This window comes from Littorina saxatilis, linkage group LG1 (assembly GCF_037325665.1).
Source record: "Littorina saxatilis isolate snail1 linkage group LG1, US_GU_Lsax_2.0, whole genome shotgun sequence".
Taxonomy (NCBI): domain Eukaryota; kingdom Metazoa; phylum Mollusca; class Gastropoda; order Littorinimorpha; family Littorinidae; genus Littorina; species Littorina saxatilis.
In genome coordinates, this window is record NC_090245.1 from 84555857 (window position 1) to 84579564 (window position 23708).

Sequence of the window (23708 nt, forward strand, 5' to 3'; positions counted from 1 at the left end):
CTAAATGACATAAATCAACAACAAAACTGAAAGTCTGAGCGCATCCACATTCTGAGTTTTTTCGAGTTCAAAGGGTGACATCAGGCAGAAATTCTAAATTGTTTTTGATTCGCAGTGAAAAGACTTCTACATTACAAAATGGCGGTAACAACAATAACTTGACAGTGTCTGCGTTTTGTATGGACGGGTACTACAAATTATACAATCAGTATCGCAAGGAAGGTATAAACATGTCGTTCTTTGGTGAGCTGTGAGTTTTATGGTGTGTGCCTTTCAGGGAAAGCGGGACAGACAGACAGAATGAACGATAATTTGTTTTAGTTTGAAGTATAATCTAGTAACTAGTACTAGTAGTAGTTGTACAGTCATTTCCGGTTAATGGGCCATCCGGATAATCGACCAATTCCGGATAATTGGCCAATTTTCCCTGGGACCGAATCTTTTCTTCATAGTTCATAGTTAGAATGTTCGGTTAATCGGCCACCACGAACACTTTGCACATCGGCTAAACGGCCACCTCACACTTTTCACGTTTTTGTGAGTGGTTCCATGATCATTACTCACATGACAGCACAAAGGTCTGCCAGTGAGTTACTGAGTTTACACACTGTGATCGAAACAACTGACAGTCAAACACTGACTTGCTTGTGCCGAAAGCCTCTTTGCACAAACCATGGCGACGAAAAGGAAAGACTACAGCGTCTTGGAAAAACTTGAATTCTTGGACAAAGTGAAAGGATATCCGCCTAACACATCAAAATTGCAACTGAGGTCAGGCACAATACTGAGCAAAAAGTACAAAATGAATGGTAGCCACTTTCTGGATTTTTTTTTGCAAAGAACTGTTTTCTTCTGGTTGTTAATGTTGTTGTATTGTGATTAAAGAGAGAATAAAGAATTAATATCATTTTACAGATTATTTTTTCTGTTGATGGTTATTTTGTTTTTGATTATTTTCCATTGAAAATACAACTTAAAATGGCCACTGAAACCTGACAAAAATGAGTGATCTTGTTTGAGAAAGCACAATGGTAAGTGAAGCAGTTTGTAGTGTCATGTTTGTATTTATTTTGGTCAAACTAAGTGTATTTAACAATTAGATATGCTCATTTTTTTTCTTTACCGTATAATGTGTCGTTAGCGTGGACGAAAAAATTGCATTCTGTAAGTAATGCTTCGTGTCTCACTTCACACGCTGATCGAAGTCCATACCATCATCATATCTTTCACATGCAACTTGATATTTCCACTGATAATTGGAAGTTACTGAATAAAATGACACAATCTAGCACAAATAAAAGCAATCAGAAGACCTAGGGTTGTGAAAGAATGTGTGAAAGGCAATATCCGACGTTTTGCGTCACTGCGTTACTTACGTTTTTGCACTTCCAAAATCTAACGCGAAGTCGACACAGGCACACGAACGAATGTCAATCGACTCAATGCACTGCGGAAATTTCCACAGATTACGAATAAATGGCCTTCACCTTTACCACAATGCATTGAGAGGAGGTATTTTGACCTGGAAGTTGTTCGTGTCTTTGGCGTTTCGCGCAAACTTACGACATCTCAAGAGTTTTTCAGACAGACGAACTTCAAGAATCATCGATCCCTAATTGATTTTGCTGAGTTACCCAACAGGCAACTACTTTTGTTCCTGTTTTATCCAAAATCACCAGCATTTGTTTAAATTGATGCTGAACTTAGTGGATTTCGTTCGTCATTCTCGCCACTCTACCGACATTTCTTGGTGTCTTTCAATACGAACGTCAGGAAAATTTAACCTTTTCTTGCACCAAAGTTGATATTTTTGTGATTGACTTAAAGTTTCTTCGAGTTTGTATAAAGAAAGCTCTGAAGGGGAAATTTTAGTTACATTTTCCTGCATTTTAATAGTGTGGCTTGTTTTAGATTACGTTCATATTTCTGACACCATTTTCGTTTCGTGTCACTCGAACCAACGCAATCAGCAATTCAGTTCATTGTGGTAGATGGCAGATACAATGTAAATCAAAACATGTTTACGTATGTTATCTTCTACAGAAAAAAAACAAGCGAATAAGAAAAATAATCAGTTGTGAAACGATGATAATTGATGATGTTGGTAATGTTGGACACAACAATTCAGGTGTCAAAAATAACTTACGTAATAATTTTCAGACTTTGCCTGTAACTGTGAATATTTGCCATTGTTGAATAGTCAAGTATGATTTGATCATTTCAAACTGTATCAGGAACCTCTTACACACCAGACTAGATTTCAAGAGTACTAGAATTCAAGCATAACAGACTTCACAATTTTGGTGTCTTCATAACTTACGCTTGGTGTCTTCATAACTTACGCTACATCTGATTCACTTGCCATATTATTTTCAGGCCTTCACTTTTGTTTTCAGTTGTGTTGCATGGTCTACCAGAAAGGTGATCAATTAAATCAGCAGCATTACAATGCTGCCTAATCTTGTTCTTGTAAAAAAGTGATGGACTTGCCAAATGATGTAAGTAATGGTGTCTTCACAACAACTATTTCTTGCTCAATTGATTTACAGAAAATGTAGGTGCTGTCTGGCTGGATTTTATGGATAAAATGTAACTCAAACACTAGACAAAATCAAAGATTCCAAAAGTTTTAACTTGATAGAAATATCTTGCAGTTGGTGTCCACCAAGTACTTACATCATTGTCCATGCATACCTATGATTGACGATCAATAAAGGAAAGAGACATGAAGGCAATTATGTTTTGACTTTTATTTCCGGTAAAGCTGTGTTTTAGCTCCCATTACAATCATAGACTTTTCCATCTGAGCATTTTTTATTTTTGATGCTCATGTCAGCATTTCGTTGCTCAGTATTGTGCCTGTCCTCAGCTTGCAAATCAGTTAGGGGTCCAAAGAAAAACCCTTTGTCGATGGATTAACGACGAGGATCATCTCAGGAGTGAAGCTGTAGGTGGACGCTTGTCTGTCTCAAAGAAAAGGAAAAGAGGAGGAAAAGACAATGACGTGGACGAGGCATTGGTTGATTGGTTCAATATGCTTCGTGAGAAAAAACAAGTTGTAAGCGGACCAATGCTGAAAGTGAAGGCTGAACAGTTTGGAGAGCAGTTTGGCAAAAAGTTTACAGCTACGGAAGGATGGTTATCTCGCTGGAAAATCCGTCACAGCATCAAGTTCAAAAAAGCCTATGGTGAAAAAAAAGGTGGATTCATTCGTCCTGGCCAACCCCCTCTCGTGGACTGTGATACAGAAGACCCCGAGGATTTTTCATTGCCAGAAGAAATCGTCAACGGGGAGGTCTTCAACGATATAGATGACAACATCGTCTCTGTGGAAGGCGAGTTGACTGAGGAAGACATCGTGGAACGCATCTGTGGAAAAAAAACAAGACTAGAAGAAACAGAAACAAAAACAGAAACAGAGGAATCTGATGAAGAACCAGATCAACCACCCATCACATCAGTGGCTGCAAAAAATGCGCTTGAAGTTCTGAGCGTCTATGCCCTGGAAAATGCCTTCGGGGAAGAAGAACTGCATTGCCTGGACGTTGTCTGTGCTGCAGTGAGGAAACGTGCCAGTGCCAAACAGAAGCAGACGACACTGGACACATTCTTTGGAGACATGTAGAGCACGTATGCCAATACACGAAACTTCCGCTTTCCGCTACCATAAGTAACTTCCAACATCCAACATTTTTGTTCTGAGGAACTTCCCGATGCGATGTTCGGATAATCGGCCACTTCGGATAATCGGCCATAATTCAGTCAGTCCCAAAAGTGGCCGATTAACCGGAGTCGACTGTATTACTAATACTATTAGTAAAACCCCTATGTCACGTGTTTTTGCGCTTTATTCTAGACTTTGCTGGAGGACAATTTACATAAAAATAACTTTCATGGCAGCCTGTCTATCCCCAAATTGCTCTCCTTAGATGCTCACACCCCGTTTGTCTGAAATCTATTGATCCCCGTGAGTAACTGACATTCCTCCTGCCTCAGGTAGGCAGTGCCAGAATCCGCCTGGTGGTGTACTTAGCGCTCTTTGTTTTCTGCTACTGTGCTAGTGCTAACCTCTTCCAAGGGGGTACTATTTGTACTATTTGTAAGCCTGTAAATTGTAATCAACTCTGTCATGCTGCCGTTCCAAAGTTATTATTTTAAAGAGAGATAGTGGTACTACTACAGGGGCGCACATCCACGTCGGACATCGGACATACACGGATATTTTTTCCAAATGTTCTGTACATTTTTCATGCAAGAGGACATGTCCTATTGTTTTTGTCACAAAGTGGTCATTGTCCGATTATGCTTTCATTTGATCCGGACATTGTCAGTACTTTCCAGTTTACGTTTGATTTGCTATTTTATCGATGTTTTGCGAAGCGATGTGTCTCTCCATGCAGACGAAACGTGAGGAGACTTTATGTGCTTTTCATAGAGAAGAACTTCCAAGGGTCGCAACTCTGAATGCTCCAACTCCGTCCAAGCCGGTTGACAGTTGCCTCCCTTCACGGTTTTTTCTCCGAAAAAGCAACATGCCGCTGAAACGAAAATTGGTGCCAGAAAAAGGCCAGATGAAACCGTCGCTCTAGAAAGTGAAACTTCGGCTCCAAAGAAAGACGTTACCCCCTCCCCCACCCCCGCGCGTGGCTTCGTTTGTATTTGTTCTGTTACCTTTGTGACAAGAAACTAGTCAAGTTTAATTAAATACATTTGTACGTTTTGTTGCGAAAAAAAAATCCTATTGATTTATTTTTGTTCAGGACAAATGTCCTATCAGTATCACTTTTGCATTGTCCAGGACATTTGTCCTCTACCACCTTTCATGGATGTGAACCCCTGCTACTACTAGAACTACTACCAGTGCACAGACATTTCCTCTTTTACTAGTTTCTCTTTCCAGTTGAGGTTTAAGTCTGCTGTTGCTAGTTTTTTTCTCACTTTGTGCGACTGAGTTTCTGTAGAAGAAGGCACTGAAATTATTGGTAGTGGTACTACCTTTGGTACTACACAGTACACTTGTGTTCCTTTGTGTGCAATCGGTGATGCTAGTCTGTTTGGATTTATGATTTTTGGTCTTCTTGATTGTGCACTCATGCTGTTATAGAAACTGAACATTCATTACTGAGATGCATTCAGACTGTGTGAATTCACTGTATAGACTGTGTGGAGGAAGGTCTAAAAGTAAAAGAATAGTTAAAGATCAGAACAAAAACAGTATTCTGTGCACAAAATATGCCAGTGAAATTTCATTGCTTAACAGTATCAACATACTGAAAGACCAAGAGGGGAAACACTCAAACACTGTCTGTAGTCTATGTGAGAAACGACTGCTTTCTTTGAAAATATTCAAGCAGCCTGTCACTGGAAGTGGAACACTAAAACATCTTTTGGAGGATGTTGAGAAAACAGCTGATTTGTGGGTGGAGTTTGATCCTTGTGTGTGTGTTAATGAGTGTAAACCGTGCAGTCACTTTAAGAGCCAGTCAAAAGGTGGGAGGCCTAGCAAAAAAAGACTTGGAGCGCCAAAACGAAAACCAGAATTTCAGCTTCATAGTGGCGACCATATAGCTGCCAACCCTCCCAGATTTACCGGGAATCTCCCTAATTTTACAACTTCTCCCTGCTCATATTCAAGACTAAACGGTCCCCCTGGACCCCCTGGCTCCTGGATTTTGACTTCAGAAGGTTGGCAGCTATGCCGTACACTGATTTCGCTTTTAGTTTTAGTCTTGATACGACAAGTACATGCCTTACTGCAATACCTGTAGAGATACGGAGAACAGAAGAAACAAAATCAGTCAGCATCGGGCATGCATCACTGTTGCCATCCCACAAAAGAATTCTGAGACCGCCACACCAGTTAGAAGCACCATTAAACAAGGTAGAATTAAGAGGCCCATCTTGAACAGTTTAGTCATGATAAAATTAGCAGAATCAGCTGATAAAGTCACTGTACGATGCAAGACAAGGGGACAACCAATAATACTCACAAGAATTCCCAAAGCCTGACAACCAACAAAGGATGCATGTATACCCCCCCCCCCCCCCCTCCTCAAAAAGAAGAGAGCACAATGTCTCAAAAACATAAGAATGAATGTTTCAAGGGGCACTGAAGAGGATGCGTTAAAATAGCACAGTTCTGAGTTCAGGACAGCTACCAAAGCTAGAACAAAAATCATTCTGGCAGAAGCAAAATGTGGAGAGGTGAATGTGATGGCACTATACAAGGTGCAGCCATCAGAACAAGACCAGGGCTGTCACTAACCAAATTTATATAGAGTACATAAACGCTTTTTTTAAACAGCTTGGCGTCACATTCGCAAGCGAAGCAAAGGAAAGGAGAGCTCACAAAGTCACATCGACGCCCAGTGTGGTGAATTTGAGGTGCAGTTAAGAACCCTCGAGTTCAAGAGTGAAATGGAGAAAACAAAGGAACTTGAACCTGCAGGCTGCACCCATGGCTTATATATAATGATGTGCCAGCTTTTGTCTCAAAGTTTCTTGATGAGTACCATAACCGTGGTCGTCTAACATGGCACAATGACACCATCCCAGAAGACGAGGTGTGGATAAAAGTAGGTGGTGACCGTAGTGACCAGTGGTTCTTTCAAGGTGATGGCTGCAGGTGGTGAATCTTGCAAAAGGCCAACTCCAAACACAACACCTGTGTCATTGCAACATTGGCAGAGTGTAATAAGGACAGCCCGGAAAATTTCTGAAGATTGTTGGGCCCATTCTGTGATCAACTCACAACAACTATCCATGCTTCAAACCATGGAATGGCAGGTAAAACAGCTGAGACTGTTTATTTTTGGTGACTATGACTATGTGTTTCTGATGAAATTTTGTGGATTGTCAGGTGCTCAGGAAATACACAACACAGCTTCAAAATCATGAACCGCCAGAGAATAATGTAGGGAATATCTGTCAAAGATCACTTATTTCCATCAAATGTGACTTTACAAAGTTCAGTGACACAGGGAAGAAAGTTTCAAACAACAATTCACACTAGGCTGCACAACATTTATCTGCACCAAATTCAGAGACTTGAACTGTCTGTATTTAACCATCAATTCAGCAGATTTCAACTGCCAGTTGCAGAAGACAGCATTGATGACATACAAAGGTCCATTCGACTTTGCATGTCTTTTTTCTGCGTCAACTTCCCCAACATATGTGTGATCCTCAAACGACACCTTCATCAGAACATGGGGTGTGAGGCTGGCACTCTTTATGGAACAAGGCGGTGAGGTCCGACTCAAGACACGCTACAGTCATTGTGTTGAAGAGAAAAGCTTGCATTCGGCTCTGAAAAAAACACAACAAAGACTAAGACTATTACATACAACAGAATACAATTAGTACTTGTTGCGCCACAATTTCACAAAATATTTCAGCTTCATTTGCATGGAAAAAAAGAAGGTATAACTTAATAGACTTCTCGCACACGAACTACAAGCAGAGAGTATGTGAATGTGATATTTTTCAAGAGTTTGAACCGATTCGTTCCTCTTTTATTTAAACAGTGTTAGGAATTATGAAACTGTGTACTTGAATTTCTTGTTGGACTTGATATCACCTTTATTAACTGGGTGTTTGGATACTTGTGAGCTGTATTTGAATTACATTTCTCTACTGTTTGAAGAATGGACTCGAGCAAGTGAAAGGTAAAACTGATTGACATGTCAGCTTGCAGTATTGTAGCTAAATAGACATACTAACAGAGAAGATAACACCGTGTACAACGTTTGAACTTTATAAAAAACATACTGCATGTTTTTATAAATAGATTTTTATTATGCCTCTAATTGGCTCTGTGATTTCTCTGTTGACCATTGACTGCTTTAACGCATGCTGTGAATAACACTGCTGTGGAATCACAAGCCAATACTGGTATCAAAAGAAAGAAAATTTTATTCTCTTTAAAGAAAACATCACCATACATTATTTGTAGTGTTGGTCCTTTTGCCTCAGTTTTTGTTCGAACACAAACACCTAATTTTTACTTTAATGCCGCCATATGTGGGCTTAGTAATGCAAGGTCTATACAAAATACAAAATGTAGCACTAAAGCTAAGTTGGCTACATGCACAGTTAGCAGTGAGCTATTCTCCAGAGTGGGGGAAGGGGAGCCCTGCTCTCTCTGTCCCATAAGCAGCAGTGGGGTCAGCTTGCAGGGTGAATGGGGAAGGAGCACTGCCCTTTTCTCTCAGGCAGGCCCTGCTGACATATGATTAATTACTCTGAGGGGGTCCTCCCTGTAACTAAAGAGGATAAAAGGAACTGAACATGTGTTTTAAGCCAATTTAGGAGACCCAACCACCATAACCACAGCAACAGTTAGTGAGTTACCTCCAAAACTTCAAGTTTATAATTAAAAATGATGTATTCACTACGATTACATGTTATATCATTATCAATTATCACTTTTTTGTCTTCTTCAGGAAGTTTTCACATTCATTTCAAGTCTTCAAACCTTGTGGGGACCTGTGGCAGTGTGGGCCAGGAATCACATTTACAAACTCAAAAGACAGCATCATGTCGGTGAACTATGCGGAAGGCTTGTCATCCTATGACCACAAAGGGAAGTGTGGCCAGCCAGAGACCTTCGACCCTCCTGACGTGGTGGAGACCAAGGTGGACCAACTGTTCCAGATGGTGCACACCAGCTCCTATGTCGTCTTCCACACCGGGGCAGGAATCAGTACCGCTGCTGGCATTCCGGATTTCAGGGGACCTAAAGGTAATGTGACTGTGAACACAGGCTGCACGATTTCCCCAAAGGAATTAAAATATACAGTAGAATTTGTCTATAACGACAACTCAAGGGACCGCCCAAAAGTGGTTGTTATTGACAGGTGATCGTTAGGAACAGTGTCCTTGTTCAGGCAAACGTGCAAGCGAGAGAGAAGGAGTTTTGACAAATGAAAGTCAAAATAAAAAAGTTAAGGAGGCTCTTTTAGAAAAAAAGAAAATTATCTACTGCAAATGACTTGCATGCAAATTATATGAGAATCGGAAATCATAACAAAGTCATCTTGAACAAGAGAAATAGAAATATATATATATATATTATGCAAACACACCCATACTCCCTAACTCACAAAATGATAATGATAAAAAAGGATGATAAAAACAATAATGAATACATTATAAGATGTTTGATGGGTTGTTGACAGACCAGCTTTTTTGTCGGTCCGAGGGGGAGCATATCGTCTTTTGTTTCATATTTATTGGCCAAGGCTTCGGCCTTGGTCAATAAATATGAAACAAAAGTTGATATGCCCCCCCGAGGACCGACAAAAAAGCGGGTCTGTCAACAAACCACCAAATATCGTTTTTGTCATCATTTTGGTAGTGAGAAAATAAGTGCACAATCAACCCAGGGAGCCATGCTTTGAAACACGGGTTCCGTGCTGATAACCACACGAGTCCCGGTTTGATAACCACTGGCAATCAAAGATGGCGTGTGAAAGCAACTTTCTGTGTTTTTGAGTTCATTAAATGTTTGGATGAATATGTCAGGTTTGAGGATGCACCAGACCTGGGAACCCATACGATTTCGCCGTATTTTGTACGCATGATTGTCTAGAATACGATCAGTACGTTCAGTGGGAACAAAATACGAAGAGAAAAATACCAAGGCTAGTTTTCTTAACAAGCGCATCCCGAGGCCGATCCAGTATTTTGACACATGATTAGTTGTTGTCAGTAAACATTGAAAGACGAATTTGTTTATGTATTTGTAAACTTTATTAACGGTGCGACGGACGTGTGTGAAGCATGTTTGAATCATGGGTGTTCACAAATGCGGTGTGATCGAGTACGCTCATTGTTTCTGAAAATACTCCAAGTTTGTCTAAGTATACTCTAGTCCAAGTGCAAAACAGGGGTTCCCAGGTCTGATGTACAGTTCTGTAGGTTCATCTCGGTATTCCACCCCCTCGGCTTTCTGTTGTAAATATTAAGCTGAGTGATCGAATGTGGAAGCTATGTTTGGTCAAAGGTTACATAAGATTTGCCTCGTGCCGCAGTGAAGGAAAGAATCGCGATCTTGTTTCCGACTCAGTACCTCTTTGTTTTTGACTCACATGCGAAGCAAAAGTGAGTCTATGTACTCACCCGAGTCGTCCGTCCGTCCGTCCGGACGTCCGGACGTCCGTCCGTCCGTCCGTCCGTCCGGAAAACTTTAACGTTGGATATTTCTTGGACACTATTCAGTCTATCAGTACCAAATTTGGCAAGATGGTGTATGATGACAAGGGCCCAAAAAACATACATAGCATCTTGACCTTGCTTCAAGGTCAAGGTCGCAGGGGCCATAAATGTTGCCTAAAAAACAGCTATTTTTCACATTTTTCCCATTTTCTCTGAAGTTTTTGAGATTCAATACCTCACCTATATATGATATATAGGGCAAAGTAAGCCCCATCTTTTGATACCAGTTTGGTTTACCTTGCTTCAAGGTCAAGGTCACAGGAGCTCTTCAAAGTTGGATTGTATACATATTTTGAAGTGACCTTGACCCTGAACTATGGAAGATAACTGTTTCAAACTTAAAAATTATGTGGGGCACATGTTATGCTTTCATCATGAGACACATTTGGTCACATATGATCAAGGTCAAGGTCACTTTGACCCTTATGAAAAGTGACCAAAATAAGGTAGTGAACCACTAAAAGTGACCATATCTCATGGTAGAAAGAGCCAATAAGCACCATTGTACTTCCTATGTCTTGAATTAACAGCTTTGTGTTGCATGACCTTGGATGACCTTGACCTTGGGTCAAGGTCACATGTATTTTGGTAGGAAAAATGTGTAAAGCATGTGAGTCGTATGGGCTTTGCCCTTCTTGTTCATTAGACCTGTCATTCTGCTTGCTCGGCTTTGTTAGATGTTTGTACATTGTATATCTTGTTGCTATTTTCTTTGCTTTTATTATTGTTTCTTATTTGTGCTTCGTTTATCGATACAATGTCTTGTGCACGGGTCAAAATGTGTGTGTCAGGGGTCGTTTTACTTGAACTTGACGTTCGTGTTTCTCCGAACGTCTGTGTATCGAAACACAGATACACGCACTCCATGACTCTGTAAGAAGACAAAACATATCGCTAGGTTTCATTTGTTTTTGATAAATGTATGACCTTTCATGAAGTAGTTTTGTTTTTTGTTTACTTTTGCCAGTTTGCCAGTTCGTTTTTGGAACTTTGCAAAGCAGTGTCTTGTTGTCTGTTTAGGTCTGGGGAAACACCAATGAAAAGAGCCGAAGAATCCCTGGGGAACATGAGATTTATTTCCCAGGTGCTTGTGAATGAAAACTCGTGAAAATGATGACAATGTTTGATATCATAGGTGTGTGGACTTTGGAGCAGCGCGGAGAGAAGCCCCAGGTGAACATCACCTTTGAAAGTGCTCGCCCGACCTTGACCCACATGGCATTGGTGGCCTTGCACAAAGCAGGTGAGTGGTGACAACACCACAAGTGTCAGCGGACAATGACTGTTGACACCTTTGCTGAAAAGGACAGGTGCTCCATGTACAAGGACAATGGTACCCAGGGCACCCACCCTCCCACCGACTATGTGGGATTTCTTTTAAGAGCACACCAAAAAGGTCATTTACAAAACGGATGCATGCACAGCCTGGCGGTGACCTTACAATTCACTTTCTACTGCTGTATACATGTAATATAATATTGAATTTGAAGTCACCGAGACAAACTCTATTTTCGAAATTCTTTGTCACTTCGTTGGAATACATACAAAAGAAGCGACAGAAATGTTATGTTATTTCACTATTCATGATATGACGTCTTTAAGAACTTTGTTTGGCTTTTAATCTCAGAGATTTCACTTCCAAAGAGAGGGTCAAAAAGAGACGTCTTCGTATTTTTTTTCCCATCAATATCGTATGTCTTTAAAAGAGAGGGAGTCTTTAACCTTTGCCGTGCTTCCTGGGTTCACCTGTACCCAGAGACACACTAAAATCATTGTAACTCTGGAACCATTAAAGGTATCGTTTTGAAATTTTAAGTATCTCTCACACACCTAATTTGCTCTCTGTCTGCAAATTTTTAGTGTGTACATGACAAAACATCAGAATTAATTGATTATGATAATTTACATAAACACTACCGATGGCGCGGGTTCACACATACCCATACTTTTAAAGAGTAGTAGTGATTGTAACTATCCCTCTGCCGACGGCGCGGGTTCTGCTACACCCATAATTACCAAAGCGGCGGAACAGTGTCTGTCTGCCTGTTTGTCTCCAAGAGACTGTCTGTCTCTCTGTTTGTCTGTCCGTATCTCTCTGTCTGTATGTCTGTTGTCAGTTGCTCTGTCTGTCTGTCTGTCTGTCTGTCTATCCGTCTATCCGTCTATCTGACTGTCTGTCTATCTGACTGTCTGTCTCTGTCTCTCTCTGTCTGTCTCTCTCTCTGTCTGTCTCTCTCTCTGTCTCTCTCTCTGTCTCTCTCTGTCTCTCTCTCTTAGTCTCTCTCTCTGTCTCTCTCTCTTAGTCTCTCTCTCTGTCTCTCTTTCTTAGTCTCTCTCTCTCTCTCTTTCTTAGTCTCTCTCTCTCTTTCTTAGTCTCTCTCTCTTAGTCTCTCTCTCTCTCTTTCTTAGTCTCTCGCTCTCTCTCTCTTTCTTAGCCAGTCTCTCTCTCTCTTTCTTAGTCTCTCTCTCTCTCTTTCTTAGTCTCTCTCTCTCTCTCTTTCTTAGTCTCTCTCTCTCTCTCTTAGTCTCTCTCTCTCTCTTTCTTAGTCTCTCTCTTAGTCTCTCTCTCTTTCTTAGTCTCTCTTTCTCTCTCTCTTTCTTAGTCTCTCTCTCTCTCTTTCTTAGTCTCTCTCTCTCTCTTTTTTAGTCTCTCTCTCTCTCTTTCTTAGTCTCTCTCTTTCTTAGTCTCTCTCTCTCTCTCTAGCTCTTTCTTAGTCTCTCTCTCTCTCTCTTTCTTAGACTCTCTCTCTCTTTCTTAGTCTCTCTCTCTTTCTTTCTTAGTCTCTCTCTCTCTCTTTCTTAGTCTCTCTCTCTCTCTTTCTTAGTCTCTCTCTCTTTCTTAGTCTCTCTCTCTCTCTCTCTTTCTTAGTCTCTCTCTCTCTCTCTTTCTTAGTCTTCCTCTCTCTCTTTATTAGTCTCTCTCTCTCTCTTTCTTAGTCTCTCACTCTCTTTTTTAGACTCTCTCTCTCTCTTTCTTAGTCTCTCTCTCTTTCTTTGTCTCTCTCTCTCTTTCTTAGTCTCTCTCTATCTTTCTTAGTCTCTCTCTCTCTCTCTTTCTTAGTCTCTCTCTCTCTCTCTCTCTCTCTCTCTTTCTTAGTCTCTCAGTCTCTCCCTCCCCCTCTCCCTCCCCCTCTCCCTCCCCTGCAAGAGGTCGGTGAAGGGAGAAACTCGATGCAACCACTGAAGTAGCGCTGTGGGTTTCCCTGAACCCACCCCGTCGTTAGAGAAATAAACGGTAAAAACCCTCTTTCAAATGTATGGGTTCAGACAAACCCGCATCGTCGTTAGAGGAATAAACGGTAAAAACCCTCTTTCAAATGTATGGGTTCAGACAAACCCGCATCGTCGGGAGTGTGTAGTCAAAAGCGGCATCCGGCAAAGGTTAAATGGACCCTTTCCCTGACTGCCATTGCCAGGGTAGTGTGTGCATCATTTGTTAGGGAATTATGTTTCTTTCCATGTTTTTCTGGTTGTTGAGTTCCTTTTTACTTACATGGGCAGGTATTGTGCAGTATGTGGTCACTCAGAATGTTGATGGTCTCCATCTTCGGTCAGGATTTCCCCGTGATCGGCTGTCAGAGCTCCACGGCAACATGTTTATGGAAAAGTGTAACAAGTGCAACACACAGGTAGGGATGTTCGAGATTTTGTTTTAGGTTTGTTTGATTGATGGTTTTGATTGATTGGTGGGTTGATTTGTTCTTCGTTCAAAGGTGATTCATTCATGATTTGTTTTCTTTTGTTGTAGTTATTACTGTTTGTTCAGTTCTTGATTTAATTCTTTCAATCATGACTATGACTGTCCATGGAACATACACTTCATGTTGTCAGGTCTGTCAGTTAGATAATGGGCCTGCTGAGAATGGTAGTGAGGCTTTGTTGGTGATTTTCTGGTTTGAATTTTAGTTTTACACAATAATTATTATCAGATTGTGGTTTGTAAATTCAGTTTACCTTGTCCTTTGCTCTTGTTCTTTTCTTTGTTTCCCGTTGTTCTTGTTTGGAATGTCTGAAACATTTGATGTTTTCCACGTGTTTGTTTCTAATTACCTTTTTGCTGATTGAATTTTTGAAACGGTTGCTTGATCTGTGCCTTTTTTTGCAGTACATACGGAGTAAGTGTGTCCCAACGATGGGAGAGAAAGCCACTGGGAATGCCTGCAGTCAGACCAAAGCAAGAGGTTTTTGCAGGTAATTGGAAGGATTTGTTTTCTGATGCATGTTCATTTGTTTCTTCCTGATTCAGTGATTGTGTCACTAGCTGACAAGAAGTCTGTCCAGTGCAATGTTTTGTTGTTGTTTTCTTGTTTTGTTTTTGGAGCTGTGAGCACAGTGGTACATGTACCCTCCATTTGAGACCATACACAATCTGATCTTTGCAGGAGCTAGAAATACTATGTTTGTTTGATGAAGACAGCACATGCACACAAAAATGTGAATGGTCTTGCATGCTTGAAAATTCTTGCAATGACGGCCAAACTCACATGAAGCCTGCATGGTGTACGTCTCCTGAGGTTTTCCTGACAGTGAAGGACAGCTCGTTCTTCTCAAAAGTAGTGCATGCTCTATACCTTGAAAAAGGAGATTACAGCTATTCATTCAAGTCTACAAATGAAGCCGTTTCAAACCACAAATAATTCACATACATCACATGTAATTGCAAAAGCGTCATCAGCAATGTCAGCCACATTGTGCTGGTGCAAATGATTGGACATGCTGGAAGTATGTGATAGCATTTACCAGCCTAAACTGAGGGAGTTTGTATTGTGTATTAGTTCTTGAAATCACATTTGGATTATTCTTGACATCCCATGGCATGGCAGAAAGTACAATTTCTTACTTCAAATTCCTTAGTAAGGCCTAACAGTAGTAACAGAGAGAGGGAGAGAGTGAGTGATCTCTCATTCACATTACATTATCTTTTGTTCTGTTGTGCAATACTTTCAGGGGTTTACTGCATGACACAGTGCTAGACTGGGAAGCTTCACTACCTGAGCAGGACCTGGAGCGTGCCGAGGAGTTTAGCAGGTGAGAAAGCATTTTTTGTTTTGCACCTGCTTCTTACAACAATCATGAAGTGATTTCTTTTTTTTTTTTACTTAATCACTTTCTAACAAGGGGAACATTGGCATTTTTCAAACGAGGTCATTTTGATATACAATACTGATACGTTCCTGTCATCTTGACTTTGACGAATCAACATCCTAAGCTAAGTGGCCTCCCTTTCAATATTATCTGTCTGTTGTATGCGCATCTTGTTCATCCACTTGAAAGGTCAGGAGATCAAGATCCTTGTGAATATTCGTTCCATTAACTTACCTGTCTTGTTTTTAACCCTTCACGTGGCAGGATCAGTTCTGGTCTAAGTTGTGCAATGTATTCCATTTATCAGGCAAGCCGATCTGAGCGTGTGCCTTGGAACCACCCTGCAGATTGTTCCCAGCGGCAACATCCCCCTGCTGACCAAACGCAACAACGGGAAGCTGGTGATCGTCAACCTGCAGCCGACCAAGCACGACAAGAAGTGTCACCTCAAGATCAGCACATACGTTGACGTCATCATGGAGAAGCTATGCCAGCGACTGGGGATAGCCATCCCAGGGTTTACACAGCCAGTGGTCAACTTGAGGTCTTTGGTCACAAAGGGTGTCAAATGGAAAGCCTACCCTTTGACATCTGTCGTCGATGAAGATCTCTTGCCAGTGAAAGAGGAGGGTGAGGTTGTGAAAAAGAAAAAGAAGGGTCATGAGAGGCTAGACAAGTCAGAAAATGCACCTGAGCGTGAGACAGTCAAGGCAGAGCCAGAGAAAAAAGAGAACAGTGGCAGCAACCAAGGAAACATAATCAGGACTGGCTCCAAAGAACCGTCGGGGAAAGCTTGTGAAACAGAGGCAGCAGACACCCTGGTGGATGACTCAAAGGCTGAGCAGACAGCATCAGTCGTCCAGGCAGCAAAGCACTCAAAAGGAGAAATAAAAGCAGGTGTGACTGACTGCCTCGAAAAGCATGAAGACAGTCAAATAACCGCTGGTGCTACAGAGTCAAAATTCGCTACACATATTGTCACTCACCTTCATTCTACAGCTTCCACGGGTGTGAAAATAAAGGACAAAAATTGTGAAGCCTCAGAAAAACAAATTGGGGTATCGCTAGAACAGCAGCAAAAGCAGTCTGTAAAGAAAGGACTATCTGAAACAGGAACCTCAGACATATGGGACTGCCAACCAGATGCAAAAAAACTGAAGCGGACACAGTCTGCCGTGGAAAAATAAGTTCTGAAACACATGCACACAAGCATAAAAACTGAAGACATAATGTTTTATTTTGCCAGTGATTTTTATTTTCAATCAAAGTAATCTGTAAACGAGATGAACCAAGGGAGATCACACTATAGTACCCAATATTGACGGACTGTGTGATGATATCTTCTGCTATGGTCTGTTGAGACAGTGTCACACAGTCAGTCAATGTTAGATATATTGCTAAGTCTCTGGACATTTTGTATTTACTGTAAAGAAATTACATAAGTATTTGTCTCAGTTTTGGCTGTTCCATATCCCTCCCTCTGATTATTATATCTTTTTGTTGACTCTTTTCTTCTACTTTTCAGTATTTCAAAATGTCTTTTCTTTTAAAAAAGTCTTTAGTCACTTGCTCAACTAAATTATGGGATAATTACATTTTCATATATATATTTGTTTGTTTTTAAATTTAGGTGTTTTTGTTTTTGAAGTGGGGAAGCAATAAAGAGGTCGTCGATATCAAAACTGATATCGACGGAAATGTCGTCGATATCACTTTTGCACTGAGCTCAGTTTTGCCCAATTGACCAATGGAAATCCACGTAACATATGAAATAGCAATATTCTGTTTTATAAGTGCCTCACACGAACTGCTCATATCAATTTTGGCCAACTGAACCCTCACAGAGAAAATACCTCTCACACTGCTACCAAACACAACCGTGAGAATATTTGTGAGGTTTGTTTCTGGTGCGTTTCAGGGTCATGTCACACCTATCTCCAGAAATAAGCGTCCTACAAGACCAGCGCCCTTCCATTATTTAGCTTTCAGAACATAGCGACCTACTTGAATACACACACACACACACACACACTTGGACACAATGTCCTGAATTGTAGGGGAGAGTGAGTTCTCAGGGGATAGAAGTTGGTTCTATAGAGAAAAAAGTTACATTTCGGGGGGGTTATTTCCCTTATACAGAGAATATCACTCGGGCAGAATTCTGTCTGTGTGTGTTTTTGGTGTTATGCAACAACACAAAGTAATGCCTCTCTCTCTCTCTCTCTCTCTCTCTCTCTCTCTCTCTCTCTCTCTCTCTTTCAAAAAAGCTCCAAGTGTTGATAACACATTTCTACCATATGTTGACAAAACCGAGCAAGTCTTCTGAAAAAATCGACTTTTTCTGTTGGAGTAAATTTCTCAACAGTGACGATTATATTGATTAAACTACAGAGATGACAAAATAAATTACATTAATTTATGTTTACAAACCGAGTTTCATAATAATTTGATACATGTATATGGTTTTGGTTTTGCCGGTTGGGAATTTTGTGGGAATTACAGATCTACTAAATAAAATAGGCAGATCAAAGCAAGTGGACTTGATTGGTTTTGTCACAATATTTGGGGGGAAAAAAGTGATGTTAAAAGAAATGGCAAAACAGTGCAGAATGCTGACTTTGGACTTATATCTGTAGGAATGAACACAAGATGGAATTTTGTGTGAAAATATTTGAAACTGTCTTTTTATGAATGAAGAGAGAGAGAGACAGATACAAACACACGCCCGCACGACGCACGCATGCATGTACACAGGTTAGCAACCACATGCGCGCGAGGCTCGCACATACACACATACACACACGCACGCACGATCTCATACTTTTCCTGAAAAAAAGATAGAGACAGAGAGAGGTGGGTGGGGGCAGGAGAATTGTTTGGAGAAGAAAAAATGTTGTAGGTCGAATCTTTACTTAGCTTGAAAGAAAACGTCATAAGTTCACGTCATAATCTTTCACCTTTTAAAATGACGTCATTGTCCTGTCAACTGACAAGAGTTTTGAAACTATAGCATTCTGGTTGGTTGTAACGTCATAATGGTTGCGATTGGCGGACGGACTTTCTTGGTTTTACAAGCAAACTGGTATATTTTTTGACAAGGTGAAAGTGTCGGCATAATACACGAGGATTGGGAACCCCCTGGACTTGCTTGCTTTTGCCATGTACCATTCATGTACTTATAAAGTTTTTTTACTTTCTTGTTCATATCTCCTTATCTAAGCATTTTACAAAGTAAAAATGTACACACAAGCTGCACCTTGATTTCTACTCTTTTTTTTTAGTACGAAAAATCTCATTTTTTGATTTAAAAAAAAAGGTCTTACTCGGTTTTGTCAGCACATGGCAGATATGCTCGTGCATGTATGTTCAGTGATTTTCCACAACTGTACAGATATAATGCTTAGTATTCATGTAAAGCCTTTAATATTTATATGGTATGTTTTTTTTTCTCCTGATTTTTATCTTTTTCTTGGGAATGTCCATTTAAATATGTGATTAGAGTAGTCTTTCTTGTTCGTATCAATATGTGAGTTGATGACTGTCCCTCTCTGAGCGAGGACTCGTTAAAAAAAAGCTTGATTGTAATGCTTATGCCACAACCCTCGTAAAATAAAATGTGATCAGATTTGATTTTCTCTCTCTCTCTCTCTCTCTCTCTCTCTCTCTCTCTCTCTCTCTCTCTCTCTCTCTCTCTCTCTCTCTCTCTCTCTCTCTCTGTAAGTGTGGGTTTGTGTGTGTGTGTGTTCAAGGACAGATTGTAAGAAAAGGCCTAGCCTTAAATCTTTGTCCTTGTTAAATAAAGTTCAGTTCGTCTCTCTCTCTCTCTCTCTAGCTCTCTAGCTCTCTCTCTCTCTCTCTCTCTCTCTCTCTCTCTCCAGAGATAGCTCTCTCTCTCTCTCTCTCTCTCTCTCTCTCTCTCTCTCTCTCTAGCTCTCTAGCTCTCTCTCTCTGGCCCTTCTCCCAGCTGCCCCCCGACTCACACTCCATTCCTAACCTCTTTTCTTCCTCTGCCCCAATAAATGTATCCTTCGGGAACACTATAATGCTATATCGGAGCACTTTCACCCCTACCACTTTGGACTTTCCATTATTCTCTCAATTTCCACTATTTGAGTCCAGCGCCAACGACCGTCGAAAGAGAGCTTGGTGACAGCAAGAACGGCAACCTCGCCGAGCAAAGACTTGATTTATTGTAACGTCTTACCTCCCCTCGCCGCGGCGGGAAATGGGCGGGGTGGATTTATTGGTGCGTAATGGAACAAAGGGCGACAACTGTGTAATTGATTCTACTGATTTATTCTGTCAGCGTCGCTTTAAGTGACAATGGCCCTAGCACTATTGGACTGAAGTATATACTGCGTTTAAGAGTTTGCTGGGTGAATTGAACAGGTAGCTAACTTGCGCATCCCTGTCTCAGTGCCGCAATGTCGACGGATTTACGATTGATTAGTGTGTGTGTTTACGCAGTTGTTCACTGACCCGCATCCATGGCCTCTTCAGAGATCATTTTATGACGTTGGCACCCATATCTGGTCAGTCTGTGCAAAACTGAAACACACGTGTAGGACTTCAAGTTTTAGCGTGTCACAGCACGGTGTGTGTGTGCACGGTGTGTGTCAGTGTCCGAGTGGGGGGGGGGGGGGGGGGGGGGGCGGGTGTGAAGACTGCGCGAGTGTGTGTTTGGCTGTACGTCTGATCTCAATAAGGCACCCAAAAAAATACGATTCTAGATATATATGCATCAAATATGTTTTACCGCTTGTAGAAAAGAAATAGCAGAACTTGAGAAGAAAAAAACACACACACAAAACCAAATCAGTCCTTCCCTTTTCTGAAATGATAGCAAAGATCCGGCAAATAAAAACTGATCAGACTGAAATGAAACAACAAGTTAATGCTCACATGATGACGGTTTGTTTTAGTTTAACTCATCGTATTTTATCATTCATCCTACCCAATTCTCGGTGCAAAACTACAAACCTTGACACACGGGGGATAACCGGTCAAAGGCCGAACAGAAGCCGAAGGCCGCTCATGACACGTGTGAAGGCAAGTTTTGTCTGTTTTCTAGGTATTGTTTGATTTATGTCGGGATTTAAGGTAAGCTACTGATTCAGCGATGACTAAATTTGTTTCTCGATGCATAAAAAGTCAGGGAGCGATTGATATTTGCCCGTAAATAGCCTTCAAAGCTGAAAATGTCCGCGATCGAGCACCGGAAATGGCTGTTCGATGGGTTTTGCAAGTAGAAATGTGCTTTATTTCACCAAATCAGCTCGTATTTGGTGTGGATACGGGATTCTAGAGGACGAAGGAGTCATAAGAGGTGCAAAGAAGTGCTATTTGGGAGTAGAATAAATCTTCCGAGACAGTAGACAAGAGCAGGTCATATTTGAGAGATGCGCGTAGGCCGATTGTCTTTCCGACAAGCGAATGATACAGCAGATTAATCATTCGTTTTGACCAGAAACCTAGTCTCTAGTTTTTATGAATGAGTTTTTTAATTAAAACAATCACGAGAACTCTCTCGCTTAGCCTAATGGCTGTTCGATGGGTTTCGCAAGTAGAAATGTGCTTTATTTCACCAAATCAGCTCGTATTTGACATCGGTTTGGTATATATGTGGGCGTCTCTGATACTGAGCACAGACCAAAAATTGATAGGTGTACAACTTTGGGGATGTGTTTGGACACATTGCTGCAAATATGACAGAACCAAATGTTATTCATTTGCCTTCTGAGGCATTTTACTAATAAAATGAACGCTCAATATTACAAAAATCTGTTCTTGTGAATTTATAATATATTTTTGTAATCCGATGAGCGAGTCAAAATGGCGACGAAATGTGTGACATCGGTCAACACGCAACTTTGAAGTGCTCGTTTTTTAAAATTACACAGTTTTCAAATGCGATACAGGTGTTGAAAATACCACAAAGGATGAAAGTTAAATGATGCTAAGCAAAGTTGATAAATGACAAGGCATTTCGCCTAAACAGGCACGGTAAAAAGTCGGTCGCGTACATCCATTTTTCAAGAAAATATGAGAGTAGAATCATCTAAGGCCAGCAAAGCACATACACTAACATATTCAATAACAAATGGTCTCAAGAACTCACATTTTCACTGGCTTCTTTGTGCTGTGAATAGCAAGTCGAATCACACTATGGATGTCTCTTATGAAATCATTATGTTGCCATACCCCAAAGATTCAAGAGACATTTGACTTTGGAAAAAACACTCCTGAGAACACACCACAAGCATGTTACTCTCTAAACAGTGAATTTTGAATGACAAAATCGATTTAAAATTCAGTAAAATCAATTAAAAAAATATATAATCGAAATGCTGCAAGGCTTGTTTGAATTTTGTTCAAAACTCAAAATAGATGTACACACCAAATGGCTACTGGTTTTGACAAGCAAATTCAATGCAATTTATTCTTCAAAATGACGAAATGGAACGCTGAACGTCATTACAATACGTAATTTCGTCATGACGTCATCCGTACATATTTCTGTTCGGCCGTACACTGTTATTCAGCCGGTACACTCAGGTATTTGGCCTGTGAACCTGTACCAGGCTTGATCCTGTTGGAGTAGGCTATAAATATCAGTCTGCTTAACCTCAACGTCTGATGACCACAATCGGTGCAGAAATGAGATATAACGGGTTTTAACTGACAAAAGTTTGTTTTTCTTCTTAAAAGGTGTATATCTAAATTCAGTCAGGGTTTGTGGTCCTATCAAACAAACATCGTCAAAATCAAAGAAAAATATCAAACCTTAACTGTTTTTAACGGACAAAAGTTTACTTTTCTTCATCAAAAGTTTGAATTGAAATTTAGTTAGGGACAACAGATCTACCTACAAAATTTCACTAAGATCGGTGAAAAAATGGGGTTTAACGGTTTTTCAAACTGCCAAAACTTTGGTTTTTGTCTTGAAAAGTATGTTATGATATTCAGTTAGAAACAACAGACCTACTAACCAAATTTCACAAAAATCGGCTTAAAAATGAGATTTAACGGACTTTTAACTGCCAAAAATATTGCTTTTTTCTCTTGAAAAGTATGTGTTTCAGTTTAATTAAGAACAACGGACTACTATGCCAATTTTTGTGACAATCCAACTTTAAATTACAAAATGTCACACTCTCCGTGCCAAGATTGAAGACGCCCACATATATATTTTCTAATCCTACCGCGAATAGTGGGGCTCCTATGTTGCAAAATCATTCAAATCATGCAACAAACACCAAATTAAGCAAATATGAAGAGTTTTATGTGCTTAACAAAACCTGATACAGAGCCATCGCGAAAAATAAAAAAATGGGTAGTTTTTAAACAATTTTTCAAAATGGCCGCCAGTGTAAACGGTTGGGTATGTTAGGCATATTTCACTTCATGTGATTAACAGCAAATTTGGCGTAAATGGACATTTGCTTTTGCTTAACAAAACCTGATACAGAGCCACCGTGAAAAAATTAAGAAATCAGTAGTTTTTTTACAATTTTCAAAATGGCCGCCAATAAAAGGGTATTTAGGCATTTTTGATGCTACAAGACATTCTCTTGCAATAGAAACTAACAGAAACACATTTTTAAACAAAACAATACATGTATTGTTGGTGCAGAGAATGATTGGACGGTGTGGGTGGCAGGGTTGAAGAATTTGTGGATTACCTAAACTGTGCAAAAATAAATATATTGCACCAATTTTCATACCAAAACGAAAACATTCATTCCTGTGCTGTTATATTCAATGTATGCTATTGAGGGCACTCAACTTGGCTAACTGGAACACTTTTAAGATAAAAGGTGGCCTTTACATGGGTTATTTGACCGCCGCCCAAATAAGGGTACCCCCAAAATAAAACTGATAAAAATGTAATGTATCAACTCAAAAGTCGACTAAAATTCATAATCGCTGTATTTCGAAAACGTTGTTTGTTCTCATGTGTTTACACAACTAGCACATTCCGGCAAGTGTCTATACTCAAAAGAAACTTTGGCAGTACTTGAAACAACCATCTGTCATATATACATGCGAAGTCAAAAATATGTGGGATGTAAGTCAACAAACCTGTGGCAGTTTTTAAAATATCATTTCGTGAAGATTTGAAAGTGTACTCAAACGGTTGAACTACGCCTCGTGCGTAGACACACATTCCTGAAAGTTTCAACGCAACCCACTTGGTCATTGCTAAAATACATGGATTTTAGTTGACTTGGGTATCCCTTAAATTTGACACATAAACATCTCATCCGTGAGATCGACACATACATCAGTAGGTACAATGGCACAACACTAGAAATATGCAAGATGGCGAAATAAAACAACCTGTTCTGGATGGATAATCAAGTTGACTTTCTCTTCGTATAGTTGTGCCTCAGGAATTGTCGTCG

General features: G+C 40.4%; 1 protein-coding gene across 3 annotated transcripts; it reads left to right on the forward strand.

Annotated features, from left to right (window-relative positions):
• Positions 1-129: 129 nt before the first annotated feature.
• Positions 130-18933, forward strand: LOC138982047 (NAD-dependent protein deacylase sirtuin-6-like). Of its 3 annotated transcripts, none has more exons than XM_070355267.1 (7): positions 130-243; positions 8445-8743; positions 11354-11461; positions 13720-13847; positions 14324-14409; positions 15166-15246; positions 15611-18933. In XM_070355267.1, exons 2-7 carry the CDS (start codon positions 8539-8541, stop codon positions 16488-16490), a joined length of 1488 nt encoding a protein of 495 aa, XP_070211368.1. In that variant the 5' UTR covers positions 130-243; positions 8445-8538; the 3' UTR covers positions 16491-18933. The 3 variants fall into 3 exon arrangements, with proteins under 3 accessions (XP_070211368.1, XP_070211363.1, XP_070211376.1); XM_070355262.1 differs by having other exon boundaries at positions 130-222; XM_070355275.1 differs by lacking the exon at positions 130-243 and adding an exon at positions 6076-7667.
• Positions 18934-23708: the final 4775 nt, after the last annotated feature.